Source organism: Ursus arctos, unplaced genomic scaffold (assembly GCF_023065955.2).
Source record: "Ursus arctos isolate Adak ecotype North America unplaced genomic scaffold, UrsArc2.0 scaffold_9, whole genome shotgun sequence".
Lineage (NCBI taxonomy): Eukaryota > Metazoa > Chordata > Mammalia > Carnivora > Ursidae > Ursus > Ursus arctos.
The window spans coordinates 692,832-711,767 of NW_026623111.1; the positions used below are offsets into that span (position 1 = coordinate 692,832).

At 61.3% G+C, this 18,936-nt stretch overlaps 1 protein-coding gene across 2 annotated transcripts in view; it reads left to right on the plus strand.

Moving 5' to 3' along the window:
* The first annotated feature begins 1,003 nt into the window (after window positions 1-1,003).
* The window catches only part of UVSSA (UV stimulated scaffold protein A), a 35,369-nt gene continuing 17,436 nt past the window's right edge, over window positions 1,004-18,936 (plus strand). The window contains exons 1-8 of one of the 2 annotated variants that reach the window (XM_026485966.4): window positions 1,004-1,187; window positions 2,702-2,801; window positions 3,789-4,119; window positions 4,775-4,895; window positions 5,825-6,193; window positions 7,112-7,224; window positions 7,355-7,483; window positions 15,698-15,809. In XM_026485966.4, coding sequence (XP_026341751.2) covers window positions 2,704-2,801; window positions 3,789-4,119; window positions 4,775-4,895; window positions 5,825-6,193; window positions 7,112-7,224; window positions 7,355-7,483; window positions 15,698-15,809 — 1,273 coding nt within the window. In that variant the 5' untranslated portion in view covers window positions 1,004-1,187; window positions 2,702-2,703. The remainder of the gene's footprint in view (window positions 1,188-2,701; window positions 2,802-3,788; window positions 4,120-4,774; window positions 4,896-5,824; window positions 6,194-7,111; window positions 7,225-7,354; window positions 7,484-15,697; window positions 15,810-18,936) is intronic. The other variant, XM_044379387.3, reaches the window with a different exon arrangement.

The window sequence follows — 18,936 nt, forward strand, 5'->3', positions numbered from 1 at the left end:
CTGCGGGGCTTTCTCGCTGTTCTGCGTCCACCTGAGATCCCAGAAAACATGCCCCGTGCTTTCCGAGCACCTGCGCAGACCCCTCAAAGAGCGCCGGGCCGGGGCCTCAGGACCTGGGGTGCAGCAGGCCTTCCTGGGGAAAAGGCAGACACGAAGGCCAAAGGGGGTGGTGGCCATTCAGTCCGTGGGACGGGGGGGGGGGGGGGGGGGGGCACACGGCCCGCCGCCCGGCCCCGAGAGGACCCTCAGGTGCGACAGGCCAGAGAGGCGAGGGGATCTCCGCCACCCCCCCCCCCCGCTCTCCCGGCGGGGGTGCGCGGGTCGGGCGAGGCCGCCGAGGAGCGAGCGAGTGCGGGGCCGCGGAGAGGCCAGCCTGGCCCGCGCGGCGCAGCGGGCAGGGGCGCGGGCCGCCCGGGGAAGCGCGAGGCCTGGCAAGCTTCAGGCCAGCGCCCGGAGGGTGCCCGTCTGCACGGCGACGGCTCCCCGAGCTGAGCGCCTCCGGAGGCGGGGCGGACGCCCGCGGGGGTCCAACCGCGTGCCGGCAGGGGCCCCTTGTCTGTCACCGAACACCGAACGTACACCGAACGTCGTGGGGGCCCTGTCCGGGCAGCGGGCAGCGCGGGGCGGCTCGTGGAGGAGGGGTCTCCGGCGCCCCCGGGAGAAGCGCGCACCGGCTCCCACCCAGGCCATCCCGGCCTGCCTGCCGCTGTGGTAGGGGCCCGGGGATCGCACACTCCTGGGCGACCGCGGCGTGGAGACCAGGATGCCACCCCTCGGGCCCGCCCCGCCTCGCCCCAGCACCCGGGCACGCGGCCCCTTTAAGGACTTGCTGCGCCCGCCCGCTTCCTTTTTTTCGCCCGCCTCGGCCGCCCTGACCCTCCGGGAGCGCGCCTGCGTCACCACGCAGACCTCGGCCCCGCCCCGGCGCTCGCGCGTCCGGCGTCAGGGCGAGCCACTCGCTGCTGAGCTTGGGGCCACGTGACAGGAGGCGGGCGGGGGCCCCGCCGGAAAGGGTGGGCTAAGGTGACAGCTGTCGCGTTGCGCCTAGGTGCGGTCGTCGCCGCGCTGACCTTCGTCCCCGCATCCCCCGTGCCAGGGCGAGCCAATGACTGTGGCGAATTGGGGCACGTGATAGGGGCGGGTTCTCCGCCGGAAGGGGAGGAGAGAGGCGAGCGGCCTAGGGCGCGGTAGGTGTCGCGGTCGTCGCGATGCCGGGCAGGGGCTGCGGCCGGGACGGGGTTCTGAGGCCCGGCCTCGTCCCCGGGACTGTTTACCTCCTTCTTCCCAGGACGCGCCCCTCCTTTCCCCGCTTTCTTCCCGGCACACCGCCCCTCCTCCTCCCCCTCCTCTTCCCCTCCTTCTCTCTCTCCTCCTCCCTCCTCTCCTCCCCCCTCCTCTCCTCCTCCCCCCTCCTCCTCCCCCTTCCTCCCCCTCCTCCTCCCCCTCCTCCCTCCCTCCTCTTCCCCCTCCTTCTCTCTCTCCTCCCCCCTCCTCTCCTCCTCCCTCTCCCTCCCCCTCCTCCCCCTCCCTTCTCCCCCTCCCTTCTCCCCCTCCCTTCTCCCCCTCCTCCCTCTCCCTCCTCCTTACCCCCCCTTCCTCCTCCTCTCAGAAACACCTGCCCTCCTCCACCTTCCCCTTCCTCCTCCCCCTCCCCCTCCTCCTCTTCCTCCTCTCAGGAACACCAGCCTTCTTCATCCTACTCCTCCTCCTCCCCAGGACACCATCCTGCCTCCCCCTCCCTGGGACACCAATCCATCCTCCTCCTTGTCCCCCTCATCCTCTTCCCTTTCTTCCTCTCACACTGTCTCCTCCCCACACACTGTCCTTCCTAGGACACCGCTCCCTCCCCCTTCCTGGATGCTTCCTCCTCCCTGGTCACTGCGTTCTCCTCCTCCCTGGGACACCCCCTCTTCTGTCTGGTGTGGCCATGGTGCCCTGGGCTTAGGAATTCTGGCAAAGTCCACCTGGAGGGATCATGGTCAGTGGGGGATGCTGGGAGGGTGCTCAGGTGAGCAGCTCCCTGCCCCCGCCAAGTGTGTATTGAGTTGATGTCAGTGATAAACTTTGCTGCAGAGTCCGTGTATGTCTGCTGGGCCTGGTCCCTCCTTCTACCAAATAAAACAGCCCCGCAGCTGGCCTGGTACCCATGCTGCCCCCAGTCTCAGCTCATGCTGAGTGACTGACCTCCCGGGCCTTCGACCTCGCCCTTCCTTCTCCTTCCTGCAAACCTCCTGTGTGCTCAGCACCGGGGTTTGGGCTGATCTGCCTTTGGGGCTTTGGGTGCAAGTACGAGAGTGTGCAGCCACGGGCTCTCTGCAGTCCTCCGTGGATGTGAATGAGCCGTGTGGTGAGGGAGGAGGTGCTACCGTCACACTCTCAGGAAAGCTCATTTAAATTTCATTCAGGCAGTTGTGTTCCTTCTAGTGTTGCTGAGGTCTCTCCCACGTGTGGGACTGTAGAGCTCCAGAGTTAGTATTTTGTTGTTGTGCTTTTCCTAGTTTATCACCAAAAATGCTGTGCCCAGAATATCATCTGAATCGTCGTATTTCCGCATCCAGGTCACATTGGAGGCAGGGGCTGGAGGGGCCAGCCCTGTAGTCCCCTGGAATGCCCAGGACACAGCTAGCTCAGGAAATGGTTAACAAATCTTGAAGGCTGGGTGGTCATTTCGTGTCTGTGTCTCTGCCACACATATTTCTAGGTATGGATCAGAAACTATCCAAGTTGGTAGAGGAGCTCACGACTTCGGGAGAACCCCAACTGAATCCTGAGAAAATGAAGGAACTGAAGAAGATTTGCAAGTATGTCTTAAGGTTCAGCATTTCACACCAATTGGCTGGCTCAGCAAGTCCAAGACACGCCTGGGAGATTGTGGGGCTTGCCCTAGGGTCAGGCCTTCCACCACCTGCATCTGTCTCAGCCCTGCCCTGCCTGCCCCCACCGTCGCCTCTCTGTGCAGGGAAGAAACGGGCCAGGATGTTTTCCCAGGACCCTGCAGGGCCCAGCTCTGGCAGGCGTTCACCTTGTGGGGCATGGGTCTGGAGAGGGGTGGGGGGAGGGTGTGTGCGGCATGAACACTTTAAAGGCGGTGTCATCTGGGACCTGTTGAGCTTAAGTCAAGATTTGCTGATTGTCCTTATCCTGTATTTACAAAACAGGAAAATTTAAGTGACTTTAAGTAATGGAGTCTTTAGTTTTTGACAAAAAAAAAAAATTCAGGCCAGATCAGGTTTCACCATACGCCCAGAACACCCCAGAACAGCAGTGTCATCTTTTGCAGGGAAGGGGCGGGGGACAGGAGGACACAGGAGGAAGCAGGGTGTGTGCAGCTCTTCAGAGGGCGGGTCCTTTCGCTTTTGCTCTGGTCCCATCACCGCGCCTGCAGGGGAGGCTGGGGGCCAGGGTCTGACGTTCTCTGACGGGTCAGATGGTGACTCCTTGAGGCTTTGCAGGCTGTAAGTCTCTGTAGTGACCGCTCAGCTGTGGACAGTAATGGGAACGAAGCAGCGGCCGTGCTTGTGTCCCAATAAAACTTGATGGGCACTGACGCTGGCTCTCATGATTTTCACATGTCATGAAGTATTATTCTTTTGGTTTGTTTCAGCTATTAAAAAACTTAAAAACCTTTCTTGGTTGTGGGTCATACAGAAACAGGCAGGGACCCGAGGGCAGTCGGTCTGACCTGCTCTGGACGAAGGGGCGGGGGTGGGGGAGGGGGCGTCCCTGCTGCCTTGCATGTTGCGCACACAGAGCACTGGGCACTCAGCAGGGACGACGGGTGTTCCTAGGTCTTCAGAGGAGCAGCTCAGCCATGCCTACCACCTGCTCACAGCGCAGCTGAGCCAGGACCATGCCGAGATCCGCCTCTCCGCATTCCAGGCCATAGATGAGCTCTTCGCCCGGTCCCACCAGTTCAGGATGCTGGTCGTTTCCAACTTCCAGGAGTTTCTGGAGCTCACACTGGGCACCGACCACGAGCAGCCCCTGCCGCCCCCCAGGGAGGTGGCCCAGAGGCTGCGGCAGGCCGCCACCCGGGCTGTCCAGGGGTGGCATGAGAAGTATGGTGCAGCCTACAAGAAGCTCGCCTTGGGCTACCACTTCTTAAGACACAGCAAACAGGTGGGCAGGCTGTGCCCTGTGCTGCATTGGTGGACAGACGTGCCTGGCCTCTCAGCAGCCAGCCAGTGCTGGGGGGTACACCTGGGAGTGGGGCAGCAGCTCTGGGAGGAGGACGTGTGGAGGGAGCTGGGCCTCTGGTCCTGACTTCCACAGAAAGCTGAAACGAGGGAGAGGTCGGCTTCTCAGGCACGGCCCTGTTCTGTGTCCAGGAGTTGAGTCCTTCCTGGGTGTGCTATGGGCTCTGTTGATCCTAGATGTGTGAGACCCGCCAGGATTGGCTGCTGCTGCCTCTGCCCTCCTGTCCCAGCAGCTCAGGCCCTGCCCGGGGCAGCTGGCCGATCCCCGCTGCAGCCTGAGCATGCTGTCTGGCACTGCACGTCCGGGGTGTTCCCAGGCCCCTGGGTGGGGCGAGCAGCCTCCCCTCCACACTCCTCGTAGCAGCATGCTGCTTTCTGGAAGATCTGCTGGCTGTGCCTCGGCCCAGGATCGATCCTTGCTGTCAAGTGTGTTTCCTTGTGTTTGGAAGCACTGGACCCCAGGGACCTAGAGGGTCTGGCTGTGTGCTTGTGCCGGCACGTTTTCTTCTAGGCCTGTGTTTGACTTACGTTCTTTGTGTTCTGTGCAGTCAGGTCTCACGTCCACTTCAATTTCCCAGGTGGATTTTCAGGACGTGAGCGCGCGGACTCTGGCAGAAAGAAAGCGGGAGGAGGAGAAGCAGAAGCGCTTGGATAGAATCTACAGGGAGCGGTCTGAGCGGGCCATCAGGGAGATGGAGGGTGAGTGAGTTAGCAGGCCTGAGGGCGCCCTGCCCGCTGCATCTTACTAGGGCTTTGTGCAGCCCACCCACCCTGCGGTCACAAGGCCTGCCCACCGCCTTGGGGGCCACCGGCGGGCAGACCCCAGCCCTGTCCTCAGGAACCTCTGGGCGGCCACTGCTCTCCCACGCCCCCTGGTGGTGCAGCGTGGGCACTGTGCTTCCGTGAGGGTCTGGCTGGGGGAAGCAGGGAGATGTGCCTGTTCCTCTCATGGCCCCAGTTTGCTCTTGCCAGCACCCCCACTGCCCAAACCTGACCCTTCTGAGCAGTTGGCCCTTTCCGTGAGGGGCAGTCAGGGTGAGAGGAACTTGGGGGGCAGGCCCCAGCTGAAGGCACTTCTCAGGTGCCTGGCCTCGGATGAGGCTGGAAGCAGGCCTCTGGCCCCCGAGGAGGGTGCTGGCCAGCCCAGGGAGATCCCTGCCAGGAAGCGGACGGCCAGAGTGGAATGGTCGAGATGTGCTCTGAATGGAGGACTGGGAAGCGGTGTGTGTCCTGATGGTTCTCTGCTGGCCTCATTTTTCCAGAAGCTCTGTCCATGGTGGCACATCCCACTTGGTATTCCCGGGGCACCAGTGAGCTCGCGGCAGAAGTCCAGACCTGAGGGTGTTTCCGAGGACACCCCAGAGGGTGGCCTTGTGCTGCTGAGCTGGTGATTTCTAAGCGATCACAAAGCCTCCATGCACCCAGGGCACCCGACTCTGTTGGGGGGGAAGGAGGAGGCGCGAGTTCAGGCGGCCTGCACTCCCAAGTAACACATCGCCACCCAGCCCACCTGCCACTGGGGCCCACCTGCTAATGGAATGTGGCCCTCCCTTTGATCCTGGGCCCTGCCCTGGGGGAGTGGTGCCGTTGTGCTGGCAGGACCCAACAGGCGGTACCTGTGTCTGCAGAAATGTCCGAGGAAATCCGGCGCTGCCTCACGGAGGTGGAGAGCTGCTTCAGGCTGCTGGTGCCGCTGGACTTTGCCACAGGCCTGGGGGCCTCGCTGCCCTGGGCGGGCCTCAGTGTGTCTGAGCAGAGTGCCCTTTGCCAGGCCAGTGTCATGAACCGTGGGGACGAGGAGCAGCCCTGCTGTAGCAAGACCCTGCTTGCCTGCACCCGCCACCCAGGAGCTGGCGGTGGGGAAGGGCCACCCCCGGCTGCCACGGGGGCCGAGGAGCAGGAGGAGGAGGAGGACAGCGACAGCGACGAGGAAGGGTTTGTGCGGCGCCACGGACTGGGCTCCCACAAGTACACGCTGGACGTGGAGCTCTCATCAGGTAACCGCCAGCTCCTGCTGGCTGGCCAGTGCTCTCTACCCTCAGCCATGGGCCCTAGGGACGCTGGCAAGAGCCCAGGCTTCTCGGGACCCTGAGCAGGGCAGGGACTCCAGGGTTGGAGTGAGGGCTGACTGAGGCTTGGGGTAGGTGGCTCCACCCCGAGGTCCTTCTTGTGATGGGCAGGTGTGGCAGCAAGGTCAGGCGTGATTGTCCAGGGGACTGGGGAGCCCTTGGGGAGGCTGCAGTGCCTGGTCCCAGGCCCATCGGGATCAGAGGGTGACCCTCAGGGATCAGGCCGCCCCCCACTCTGGCTTGGAGGAAAACGTGGTTGGACAGCAACTTCTCACCACGTTTGTGATGATGCAGGTGTGAGGCGCAGGGCCCCACGTGGCCCAGCACCATGTGGGGTGCGGGTGGTTTGGGAGCCCTTTAGGGGTGTTCACAGAGGAAGGGCGGTCAAGGTGGCACTCCAGGCACCTTGGGTCCCACCAGCCCCAGGGAACTAATGGTTGTCTGGCTGGGTCGGGGGAAGCAGGCCACGTGCTGTAGGTGGGGGTACCTGGCTGAAGACAGGCTGGGGTGGCAGGACACGAAGGGACGGCCGCGAACAGCAGCGGTGTGGGTGGTAAGGGGAGGGGGCTCCAGGGCTCCCCGGGCTCGGTGGATGGGCTGGGGTTTGTCTGTGAGAATGCTGTGTGGGGTCTCGAGGTCTGGTGGGGAAGGAGGCCTAGGGCTCAGGCTAAAATGGTCTCCACCAAAATCAGAACCTTCAAGTTGTAAATCTGTTTCTGGGGCATGAGGTATGAGGTCCTGGGCAGAACCTGGCTGGGGCATGGTGGGTGGCAGTGCGGGTGGTCCCTCTGTGGGGCTGGGGGACCTGCCCTGGCTCCTCCGGTGACCCCATGTGCTTCGTTCCAGACAGCCTGAGGGTGCGCGAGGACGAGGACAACCACGCTGTCATCCACTCGGCCCGGGACGCGCTCAAGCTTATCCAGTACAAGTTCCTGCCAGCTGTGTGCTCCTGGGTCCAGGTAAGGTCCTCGTGTGCCGGGAGTGCCGGAGCAGAGTCAGGGAGCTGCGGGCTGTGCAGAGGGTGACGTGACGGTGGGGGGTGGGAAGGGCGCCCTGGCCCGCCAGAGTGATGCGCCCCCTTGTTGGCAGCTGTTCACCCGCGCAGAGATCCACGGTGGGCACTTAGAAGCTGCCATCCATCTGAAGGCGGAGCTGGAAACCGCCCTGCGGCGATCGGGAGAGCTGGACATCAAGCCAGAGGACGGGCACCGGAGGGAGGTGGGTGCCACCAGGGGGCTCGGGGGAGGTGACAGCGAGGAGACCTCCTCTCAGAGCTGTTTTCTGAGTCAGCAAGAGTCATTGGGGCTCGGAAATATTCTGGTTCTTACCTCGCTGGGAGTTCCTTTCCTGAAATGGAAGCTTTGGCTTGGGGGGCCAGAGAGCACACTGCTGGCCTCCCCGTGGATGGAGGGCTGGGACAGGGTCCAGGGCAGGAGGGCGTGACGGAGCTGGGGCAGGAGGCAGAAGGTTCTAGTTGGGAGGGAGATCCCAGGGCCCTGGAGGAGGAGGATGAGGAGGAGGAGGCCGTGGGCTGAGCTGAGACCCAGACCAGCCCGCCGCACTGCTGTGCCCTGAGCCTCCCGTGAGCTGCTAAGCGTCTTCTGGGCTTCAGGTCTCATCCCATCCTCCTGCGCTGTGGCCAATGACACTCGGTGTTAGGGTGCCTGTGGCAGACAGAGAATCGGGACTTGTCCTTGGAGAAGGTCGTGTCCCTGGCCTGGGGAGGTGACGCCATGGTCCCAAGCAGGGCCCTACAGAGGGGCTCCCAGGTGGCGAGGCGGGGTGAACATGTGGCCTGGCGCCCCGCCGGGGGAGACTGGTTGTGTGGCACCTCACAGGCACCATGTGGCATGGGAGGGGGAGGCTGGTCTCCTTGAGCGCTGCGTCCCCAGGCGAGGTTGTGGAGCAGGGACAGGCCCACACCTGTTGATGGGGCACGGGTGAAGTCCATAAGTTCCTGGGACACTGGGCGACTTCGGGGCCCCCCTCCCGTGGCCTGTGCCGGGACCTAGACCTCAATGTCCGAGATGGACTTGAGGGCCGCATCCCCTGCAGCTGTCCCGGGGGCCTGCCAGCAGGGCAGGGCAGCCAGAGCTGGACTACAGCAGGGGTCAGCATAGCCGCTACCCTGTCAGAAGCGAGAAAGCAAATCCGGAGTGCACCTCTCTGCCAGGGTGTTGGATCCTGGCTCTGGGTGAATGTAACAGTTTCCAGCAGGTGCTCTGGGGTGGGAGGAGGAGAGGAGACCAGGTTCGAAGCCACTCAGACCTAGGACGGACAGTGGCTGACACCTTGGGTCTTAGCACCTAGTGACCTTGACCCCTCCAGGGCCACTGGACACCTGTCGCAGGGCCGCTGCCCTGGTGTGAGTTTCTGAGCAGTGGCCCCACTGGCTGTCCTCCAGGTGCAGGGTGTGGGGCCCCCGGGGACCAGCAGAGGGCAGTCTTGCCTTTCTCCCGCAAAGCGGTGGCGTCTGAGGAAAGTTCTCCAGGGAGCAGGAATCTCGCCTTTGCTGGCTGATGTCCTAGCGGGGTTTCTTTGGGCGTGAGATTCCTCATAGAGCCTTGCTTCGGGGGTGTGAGACTACTAAGAAGTTAGTTTCCTGAATTTTGACCAAGGTGCTTTTCTTTAACAACGAAGGAAGGTTCTTTTCTGGTCTCAGAAGAGAGGCGATGTGGTGAGCTCGTGCCAGCACACCAGGTTGTTAGATGACCCCGGGTCATGGTGTCAGAGCGGAGGCTGGCCTGAGAGCAGGGAGGGCTGTGGGGAATCGGACTGGCTCCCCCGGGTGCCCCCTTCATGGCACCCTGAGGCCCAGCCCCCCCCCCAGCAGGGCCTCGCACTGTGTCTGAAGGAGCTGGGGGAGGTACCCTCAGGGCGACTGGGGCTTTGGGGAGAGCCCCAGAGGCCGTGAGGGCTGGTTGGACAGCGTGACCTCATCCCGCCAGGCCTGGGTTCCGCAGCAGTGCTGGGGCCGGCAGGACTCTTGAGCCCAGAGCTGGCAGCAGAACCTTCTTGCCTTGTGGCTGTAGGGCCCCCAGGGGAAGGGCAGGTCTCCTAATGGGCCCAGTGAGGCCGGTGGCTGGGTTGGGGCTTGAGCACCAGCGTGTCCCTGGAAGCCATAGCCTCCCCGCGTGGGAAGCACAAGGTGCCCTGCGTGGCCGGCTCCAGCCTGAGGGCGGCCAGCGGGCAGCAGCCAGGGTGGGGCCTCTCTCCAGATGCCACAGGGGCTGGTGGAGATGGAGGGGGCTCAGGCTCCCCATGCGGAAGGAGCCCTGCCCCGGGCGCCCTGTGGGTTGTACTGTGGCTGCTGCCGCCCCGACAGTGCCTTGACTGTGCCTGGGCTGTTCGGGGACCCCCGGCACTGCCCCCAGGCATCCGAGGGAGCATCTGGTGGGGGCAGCTCCATGCTGCCCGGGGCGGGAGCTGGCCGGTCACGGAGCTGTGGGGGCACACGAGCCGCGAGGGCGCTGGGGGTGGGTGGAGGCCAACCCGGAGGAGCAGCTGTGCCGAAGGGGCCCTGCGCCCCGCCCCCGCCCCGGCACAGGGACAGCAGGGCCCACCGAGACTCAGACTCGCGGGTCACCTGTGGGCTGGAGCTGCCTGTGGAAGGCGGTGCGGCCTCAGCAGAAACGGAGCATCACTGTCTCTGTCAGCCGAACGGGCGCTCGCCAGACGCTTCTCCACAAACTGATTTAAAAAGGGCACTGCTCCGAAATCCTTGGAGATTGTGCTCGGGCGCTGGCGGTCGGGGGCGCCGGAGATGAAGCGATTGGGGCTCGAGTGGCTGAGTGGCAGCGCCCCGCTCAGGTGAGCGCCGCTTCCCAGAATAGACGTGCCCCTATCTGCACATCTGCTCCCGCTCGGTGCGGGGCGGGCGGCTGCCGGAGCCACTGTGGTCGTTAGAAATTATGAACAAGTTGCTCTCCGCTCAGTAAAACGGATGGGGCTTTAAATCGTGTGCCCTAGCGTTTCCCCACCTGGCAGGGGCTCGGCGTCCTCACCGCGCGCACAGCAGGCTGAGCTGGGGACGCTAATTCGGAACGTGGGATTCCAGTGTTCCAGAGCTTCTGACAGACGTGTCAGAGACGAGAACAAACACAGGGCCCCTGGCTGGCGCGATGCTGGGGAGGAGTCGGGAGCCCAGCTGGGAATGAGCCCTTCGGGTGGGCGTGAAGGTGGCTTTGTGTTGCTGTTGGTTTCTACGTATTGTTTTCCTTTTGACGTGGAGGTTTGGTCTTTGAGAAATATTTAAGCCAGTTTAAATATGTTTAACCGTTTGTTTTATAGAGCGTGTCTCTGCTCTGTTTGGAAGCAGCTGGGGATAAATCTCCAGTAGATCAATGGGGGCATCATTCGGTAGATTTAGCTTCTGGTCCTGCTGCTGTGGGAGAGGTGTAATAACCGTGCCTGCTACATTCGTTACACTGATAAAAATCCTTTATAAACTTTTAAATTGCTTGCGGTTTAATTATGTGGCCAAGATCACCAGTTATTTTGTATTGTGTAATTAACAAAATATTAATTTCCTACCAACTAATATGTCTAAGAAAATTAACTTCAAGCATCAGTTTATATAAACTATCAACAGGGTTTTTTTTTTTTTAAATGGCTGGGTTGTAGGTTTAAGTGGGTAAAATACTCATGTGGGTGTTTTCGTCCTCACCGATCGCCAGTCTGATGCGGCGGCCGCAGGGTCCGGACAACGAGCGCATCTCACTCTGTCCAAAAGCAGACATCACCCCCGCGTGGCTCTGGGAGGCTTTCCTTCCAGCCAGCTGCTGGCTGCCTGCCCAGAGCGGCCTCCCCTGCGACGGGCCTTCTCTGGCCTCGGGCTGGGGCCCTGGATGCTCTTGCTGCCATTGTGTCCGACAAGTTGTCTGTGCCTTGGGAGCCACGAGTGCCGGCTTCCTGTAGGTGAAAAGGACAGAGCAGGAAGCCCCAGAATGAAATGTTGAATGAGTCAGGCACCCCAGGGAGGCAGGGAAACTAAATCAGCGCAGTCGGGACCTTGTGCTCGGCAGGGCCAGTAAACAACCTTCCCGGAGACGCGACTCCCTCCATCACGCTGAAGGCCATGTGGCTGCAGTGCCGGGAGCCACCGGGGGAGGGGTCCTCGTGCATCCCGCTCTTCTCACCGGGGCTGGGAGAGCACACTAGGCTCCCCAGTACTCAGGGCCGGCCCTTTCCCCTGCACCCTGGGGCCCAGCAGCCCAGCCACACCGCACCACGCCATGCCTGGCTCTCCCTGCACTGCTGTGCACCCCTTGCTCCTGAACACCTTCATGTATCATCCCTTTGATTCTACAAGAGGCCCTGTGAGGTGGATTATGTCACTACCCCATTACACAGGTGGGAAGACTGAGTCTGGGGGGTTGTGTGAGCCTTGGCCTGCAAGATCCCTGGCCCCCTGTGTTTTGCCTGTGAAGGTTGGGCTGAGGGAGGAGAGCACGCACAGCGGGTTTTCCTGTTCTTGTGTGGATGCCGCTTCCTTGGGTGGTGAGAACTGGGGAAATGGCTCGCTCTAACCAGGACGCCCTGTGCGTTCCATGGGCTGTGCTGTCAGGTGGCCCAGGTGAGAGCGTATCCTGTCCAGCTGCTCAGCCGCTCCCATGGGCCGCTCCCTGATCGCTGGCCTCCCCAGGGTGGCTGCCGCAGAGGAGACGGTGCCCGTCGGCACCACAGCCCCGCAATCGCTCGAGGTACCGCCTGTGGCTCCTGGGTCACTACCTGTGCTGGGTTATGTTGGGTGACGGATGCGCCCACACCCAGCAGAGCTTTTGGCCCAGCCTTGGCCTGGAAGTGGACGTCTGGTGTCTCGTTGGCCCGCAGCGTGCTTTCTTGCACAGCCGGCACGCAGTTTCCAAGGTGAGAACCTCATCCCATGCCGATTTGGATCAGACAAGAAAGGGGGCCGCGGTCACTCTGGAACTCGGTGACGCCGATCTGCACGAGTCCGCCCCCCCCCCCCCCCCCGATCGGGGACCGTGCACTCTGCGGCCTTGTCTGCGTCCACGCAGGCCCTGCATGGCCAGGGTGGTGGTGCCCGGGGGTTCCTGTTCCCTCGTGCTTGCCCTGGTCAGCCCCTGCCCTGGTCAGCCCCGGCCCCACGTCCTCTGCCCTCTGAAGGCGCGTCCCCAGCCGCTGGAGATGCGCATGAGATATTGGCCTGGCTGGGCAATTTGCACGGCCTTCCAGGGAGGGCATTAGCATATAAATAGCAGATGCAACGAGGACCATCACAGCTGAGCACGTTTAATTTTTAGTTTATAAGATAGAATGGGGTTTTAAATGCATGGCCATCAAGCCGCTGAAAGACAAATGCAGTTTGGAGCTCACTTGTCTGACGAGGCCTTACATCATTTTTTTTTTTTAAAAAGGGAAACAGACACACATAAAACTGAACAAAAGTGATTTCTTGGGTGAAAAGTAATTGAGATTGCGCACCGAGTTAATTAGATCGTACAAAATTTATTTAACGGTCCCAGCTGCATCTCAGGCGTGCGTTTGGCGGGCAGACCCGCTCCCAGAGCCAGGTCGCTCTTCCTGTTCCTCCTCAAATAGTAACCCGATACCCCCACTGCTGTGAGCTGATTGTGTTGTATATTTTAGCCATTTTAGTGCTTGTTTAATTATGATCCCGGAGGCTCATTTTTCTAAATCCTCTTAACTGTGGGTGCGGATCGTTTGTATGAAACCGGCGAAAGGCCCTCCTCTGCGCCTCCCCGCGGGCTGCCTGGCGTCTCCCAAAGGGCCACCCAGAGCGGGAGGCCTTCAGTGGGCCACAGGGCTCTGACCGCCTGCCCGGGGCCTCCCAGGCTGCCTGCCCAGGGACTCCACCTGTTGGAGAAGGTGGGTGCACAGCCCGGACATGGCGGGGGTGAGGTGAGGGGCTGCAAAATGAGGACAGTTCATGAGTCGACCCCATTTTGAGGACCACCCACCTTCAGCCAGTCACTTCCTCGGCGTGATCTCCTTCCTTCCCAGGATCCTCAGGACATCCACACACCCCTGCCCCACCCCCTGCCCATTGCCTTGCCTCCCTCAGGGCTGGGTTCTGGCCAGTCCGTGACTTTTGACCTTGAGGACAGGTGGCCACCTCCCTGTCCCACCCCAGGACTGGCTCCTTCCTGCTGGCCTCAGTTTCCCCAGGCCGTGCTGTTTTGCCGGGGTCTTAGGGCTTTCTGGCCTGGTTGGTGGTGGTGTTCCTGTTCTCTGAGCTGGCGTTTGGCATGAGGCCCTGGAGCCTGTCACACAGGCGTCACTGCAGTGGTGACTGTGCCTGGTCGTAGGGGTGCCTCGGCCTCTGGACAGCGGATGTCATTGCCCTTCCCCCGGTGCTCGGGGATTTCAGAGAGCCGATGCAGCCCTGGGAACTCCACGTTGCACTTGGAGGCTTTCGAGCGTGGATTTGTGGATTCGGTATTAGCAGCAAAGTCCGTCTCCGGCCCGGTGTCCCTGCAGTTCCAGGGGGCCACCCGCGGCTGGAGAGCTCACCGGTCACATGCACAAGTGGGTTGCTGCAGAGGCCAGCGCCCCAGCTGCAGGGACACTGAGGGGGCAGCTCTTGCTCTGGTGGGTCCTCCTGGAGGTGGGTGCAGCCTGGCATGGCGTGATCAGTGCTAATTTAAGAACAAAGAGCAGCCCAGGGTTCCGTATTTCATCACAGGAATAAACGGTTTTAGTTGGGGAGAAAGAGGGTATAAGTCCTAATAGTTAGCTGAGCAGCTGAATATTTTTTAGGAAATGAAAATTTAGTAAAAGTCCCTGGTGAAATTGAAGGGTGTGAGCGGTAAGCGTAGTATTTTATGAAAATGACCCCCATATTTAAAATCCGGTGCTCTCTGTTATGCATTGTAGCACCCAGCCCACATCTACCTTTTAGAAAATTAAAACACATAAATTCTGTTTAGTGTTTGATACGCACTGCACTAGCCGGGAGCGTAATGCCCTAAAACCTTGGGCTGCTTTCCACCTTTCATAAATTCCTGGGTAGATTCTATACAAAAATAATTTTCAGGTCCGCGGCTCATTGTTATTCAAACGTGATTGATCGCCATCATTTGCCCCGCTCGGGAGCTAAGTGCCCCTGTCATTTCCAAAGAGTATAATTGGGACGTTTCACAGGTCAGTGGTGGAGACAGGCTTCCCTTTTGATCAGTGTTAGACTGATAACAAAAAATTACAGTTTCCGATGATTAATGTCTCCCGTGCTGCCCAGATGCACGGCCGTGGGTTGTACCCAAACACAGTGCATTTGCATCTGATTATGCTTCTTGGGGGCGGGCGTCCCGGCCGCAGGTATGGCAGGCCACCACCAGGCCTGGCTCTGCAGTGACTGGCAGCTGTGGGGGGGCTTCCGGCGTCTGTGACTCAGCTGAGCCTGGTGTGGCCTCCCGCCCTGGGTGTCACCCAGGCTCTCCATCCTCCCTACTGGCCTCGACGGTACCCCTGAGGTGTGCTGTGGAGAAAGATTTCGGAAGTGAAGGCGTGTGTCACAAGGTCCTGCGGAGTTTGCCCCGGTAGTCGGTGTTTATCTGACAGGAGTCTCCGTCCTGGATGTTTCCTTCAGTGGGATTGAAATTGTCTGTGGTGCAGGGTCCATTCCCCGGTCTGGCTGGGCGGGCCCCCGAGTGCTCAGGGGCGGTTGGCTGTGGCACAGGCGCTCCTGGTTCCTCCCCGCCGTGACCGTCTCGGGAAGAACCGATCCCGTGGGGTTTGCTCTCCCCCAGGTCCTGTCCTAGGGCTGTGGGGTCACTGAGAATGTGGAGCCAGCTGTAGAAGCCCGACTCCCCCAGCGTGTGGCGGCCCCAACCCCTGCTCCGTGGAGGACCTGCACGGAAGGCCTGGTGCCGCCCACCAGCGGGGTGGGGGCAGAGGGTCTGGGTCTTGTAGAAAGGAAGCCGGCCCCATGCAGTTCAGGTTAGGGCGGAGGCAGCCACCAGGTGGGCCCCTCACCACACTGACCTGGGTGGGGAAGGGGGCCTCATCCAAAGGAAACTGTTATTTTGGGGCATTTTAACAGTTATTCTTAAGGACAGAATATTCCAGAAGTGCCGTGGTCACACCAACATCCCCAGAGCTGCCCTGAGAACGGACAGATGCTTTGGCCTGGAGGGAGGGGCGGCCCTGCCTCTCGCTGGGTGAAATCCGTCTCCCGGGGCTCTGGAAACCCACCTACTCCCCCGCCTCTCCCATGCGTTTCAAGGGGCGCCAGGCGCTGGGGCAGGTTTATATGTGGCGTGGAAGCGGAACTGCGGATCTGGCTTGAGCTCAGGGGTGGGGCCAGGCCTAGAGATGATCTTCGGTCTTCAGTGCTGCTACACAGCCCACGCTCGACCCAGCCTGGAGAACGGTCTCTGCACAGGCAGGACTGGGAACCTCCAGGCCTCTGTGTTGTGCTCATACACAGGTCTGGGGGTGTTTCCACAGGTGGCAGCCCCATGGGACAGGGACGAGGACGAGGACGACGGGGACTTTGTCGAGGTCCCAGAGAAGGAAGGGTATGAGGCCTGCATCCCTGACCACCTGCGGCCCGAGTACGGTGAGTGTAGCTGGGGTGGGCAGGGTCCTGTTAAGGATGCTGACCCCTGGGGCGTGACCTCACATCTGGGTTCTGGGGCCCCCTGAGCAGGGGAGCCAGCCTTGTTGGGCACGCTGTCTGCTCACACTGCAGGTCTGTCACTGAAAATCATGCAATTCTCTTTTTGTGCCCTAGCTCCTCTTGGTCCGGGGCTTCTCCCCAAGGCCTGCCCCACAATGGGCTCCTGCCTCCCTGTGGTGGGCAGGCCCCAGCGTGCATTCAGTGGGCACAGCCAGGCCGGCGCCACACCAGGGGCAGCCCCTGGGGACACATAAGTCTCAGCACTGGGGAGCGAGTCCAGGAGTGGGGTGGGCACCCCAGAGCAGAGAGGAAGCTCGCACGGCTCCTGTGCCCCGGGGAGAGTGCTGTGGGTGTGCGGTTTGACTCCGAGGTGGCGGGAGACTGGTGGCCGCTCTCCAGGCTCCTTGGTTCCCAGGTCCCGCTGGCTGGGGCATCCCCGCTTTACCGTCTGCCTAGTCACGGACTCTGCGTCTGGCCCAGGACACCTCTGCAGCTCGTGGTGGAGGAGGGTTGCTCCTTGGGAAGTGAAGGCCCAGCTGTGACTGGTCTTTCTTGTCTGGGGTTTCCTTTCCCGTCTGCATCCCAGGATGGTGGCTGTCTGGCGAGAAGGGGTGTGTGCTCTCGGGATCTACCCAGCACACACACAGGAGGCAAATAAAAACAAGACCCATGGCTTTTGTGAATAAACAGGCCGGTGGATTTCTCTCTGAGTCTGTAAGGTGGAACGTGAATTTGGGAACGGAGTTTAGACGGCGGGCAGCTCGGGGGTGGTGCTGTGGCCCAGTAGGGGCATCACGCCAAAGTAGCACGTCCAGACCTGACGCCTGCCGTTCGTGCAGCCCCGGTTCGTCTCCTGCTTGCCCTCCGCCAGCGCGGTGACCTCTCCCCAGGCTCCAGAGTGGACACGGAAGCAGTGAGCCCCTGCTCCCTGCCTGCCAGGGCCCGCCTGCGTGCCTCGTCCTCTGCTCCAGCCATGCAGGCCTTCACTTCTTAGCTTTTGGGTCTTCCTCTGACCACTAGGCAACCCTCCTGCCCTTCGTTCTTCTGTGCCTGAAATGGCCTTCTGCCATCCCCGGTTTATGCTGCTGTCCCCCCCCCCCCCCCAGAGCAGGGGCTCCCTGTGGCCAGAGGCCTCACCTGTTCTACAAGGTACCTGGGGGTTGCCTAAGGCTGTTAGGGGCAGTGACCACCCTCCCGTGCATGCCCAGGCTGGAGACCAGCAGAATCCCGGCCACACCCGAGGCCGCCTGTGCTCAGGCTGGGACAGTGGGCAGTGGGGGCAGGATCGCCAGGGAACAGACCACTCAGTGTGGTCACTTCTCCAGGTTTCTGCAGCGGAGGATTCTGGTGACAGGCAGCCCCTGCCTAAGCGCCACCGGCGGCTGGCAAGGTGACCAGCAGAGGCTTTGAGGCCGTGGGCCCTGCCTCTAGTGCCTGGAAGCCCCACACTGACCCTCAGCTAGTCATCTCACCGAGGCTTCCCAGCTGCAGACACTTGCCCTGGCCCTCAGCACGTCCTGCTTGGAGGGCACTGAGCCCTTTCCACAGAAGGGAGAGCTTGCCTCTGGCCTGGGGCCATGCTTGGTGGCCAGTTCTGATAACAGCAGTGAGCACAGCTGTAGTCCGCAGAACACTTCGTCTGCGCCACGTCTACTCTGCCACGGAGGCCACGGCCCCCAGCAGGGACAGTGGGGCTGCCGCCACTCCAGCTGGCAAGGTGCTAACCAGGAATGGCAGAGGGGCCCGCCATGCTCATAGGACACGCGCCTGGACTCAGCCCAGCCCTGGCACCACAGTGGGTGAACCTGCCTCCAGGTGTTGCTGGCTGGGGCCCCAGCCACGACAGAGCAGAGATAAGCTGTCCCCACTGAGATAGTCCTGATCCCAACGGTCTGCAGACGTCCTCCACTGAGCTCTGGGGTGTTTGTCCAGCAGCAGGCAGGCAGGATGCGTCTTCTGCGCTCCTGTGGCCCCTGACATCCCCTTCCTCCTGAGGCCAGCAGGGCCCGAGACCCTGGTGCCCATGGCCACGCCAGCCCCGTGGAGGGCACCTTGGGAGCCCAGGGAGGGAGGCAGAGACCCCGTTGGTCTTGCTGCCACTGGCTCACCCCTTTTCTCTGAGAGGCTCCCAACATCCTATCCATAACCTGGAAGGTCATGCCGGCGGCTGACGTGGATCTGGGCCACGTGCCGCCCATCTGCATTCACAGACAGGTGGGCTACGGAGGGTCTGGGCAGCGATGGACCCAGCCTGGCCAGGGCCACAGGGTCCCGAGCCTGTGCAGGGTCGACTGCATCCCCAAGACAGCCGTGCCCCCGTGCGGGGGCCGCCCTGGCCACCACCCTAAGTCCCACTCTGACCCCCGGCGGGCCCGGGGGCCCTGGAGGTTTCCAAACACAGAAGTGTGCCGGGGCGAGTCAGTTCATAACACTGGTTTATATTCCGCCACTGTTTTCTCAATTAAATGCAGGCGAACCTGCAGTAGATACGTCTAAATCCACACGGCTGCGGAAGCTGGTGCTTTTTCTTGCTCATTTCTTTCTCTGAATTTTCACCGAGGGGCTTTTATCTTCCCCTTAATCCTACCATTTCTGTCAGGACATAATCTCTTTCTCAAATTTACATTTTAATTACAAGGCCAGCTGAACTAGGTAAAATCAATAATGTCAAGCTCGGCGGCCTAACTCCGCGCGGAAGCCGCAGCCTCTCCATTTCCCGCTATCGATTCATCGCTCCCGCCCTGTCTGCCTTACTGCTCCAGGCAAATGGGTGCCACTTGGTCAATTTAAACAAAAAAGGGGATTTGGGCATTTGTAGGATTCTTTCTAAAAGCAACCGTGGGAGTAAATTTGAGCCGGGCTCCGTAGGCGAGGCCCGCGCCCTCGGACGGCTGGGCGCAGCTGGCGAGGCTGTGCGGCCGTGGTGCGTGGCCACCGGCTCCGCCTCGAATGCTCGCTCCCGGGCCTGAGGAAGGCCGACTGCTTTTTGGGGTTTTACTTTGAAAGCGTGTGTCAGCGAGATTGATTTTCTACAACAATGTGAAAATGGTAGTGTTTTTAGCGCCCT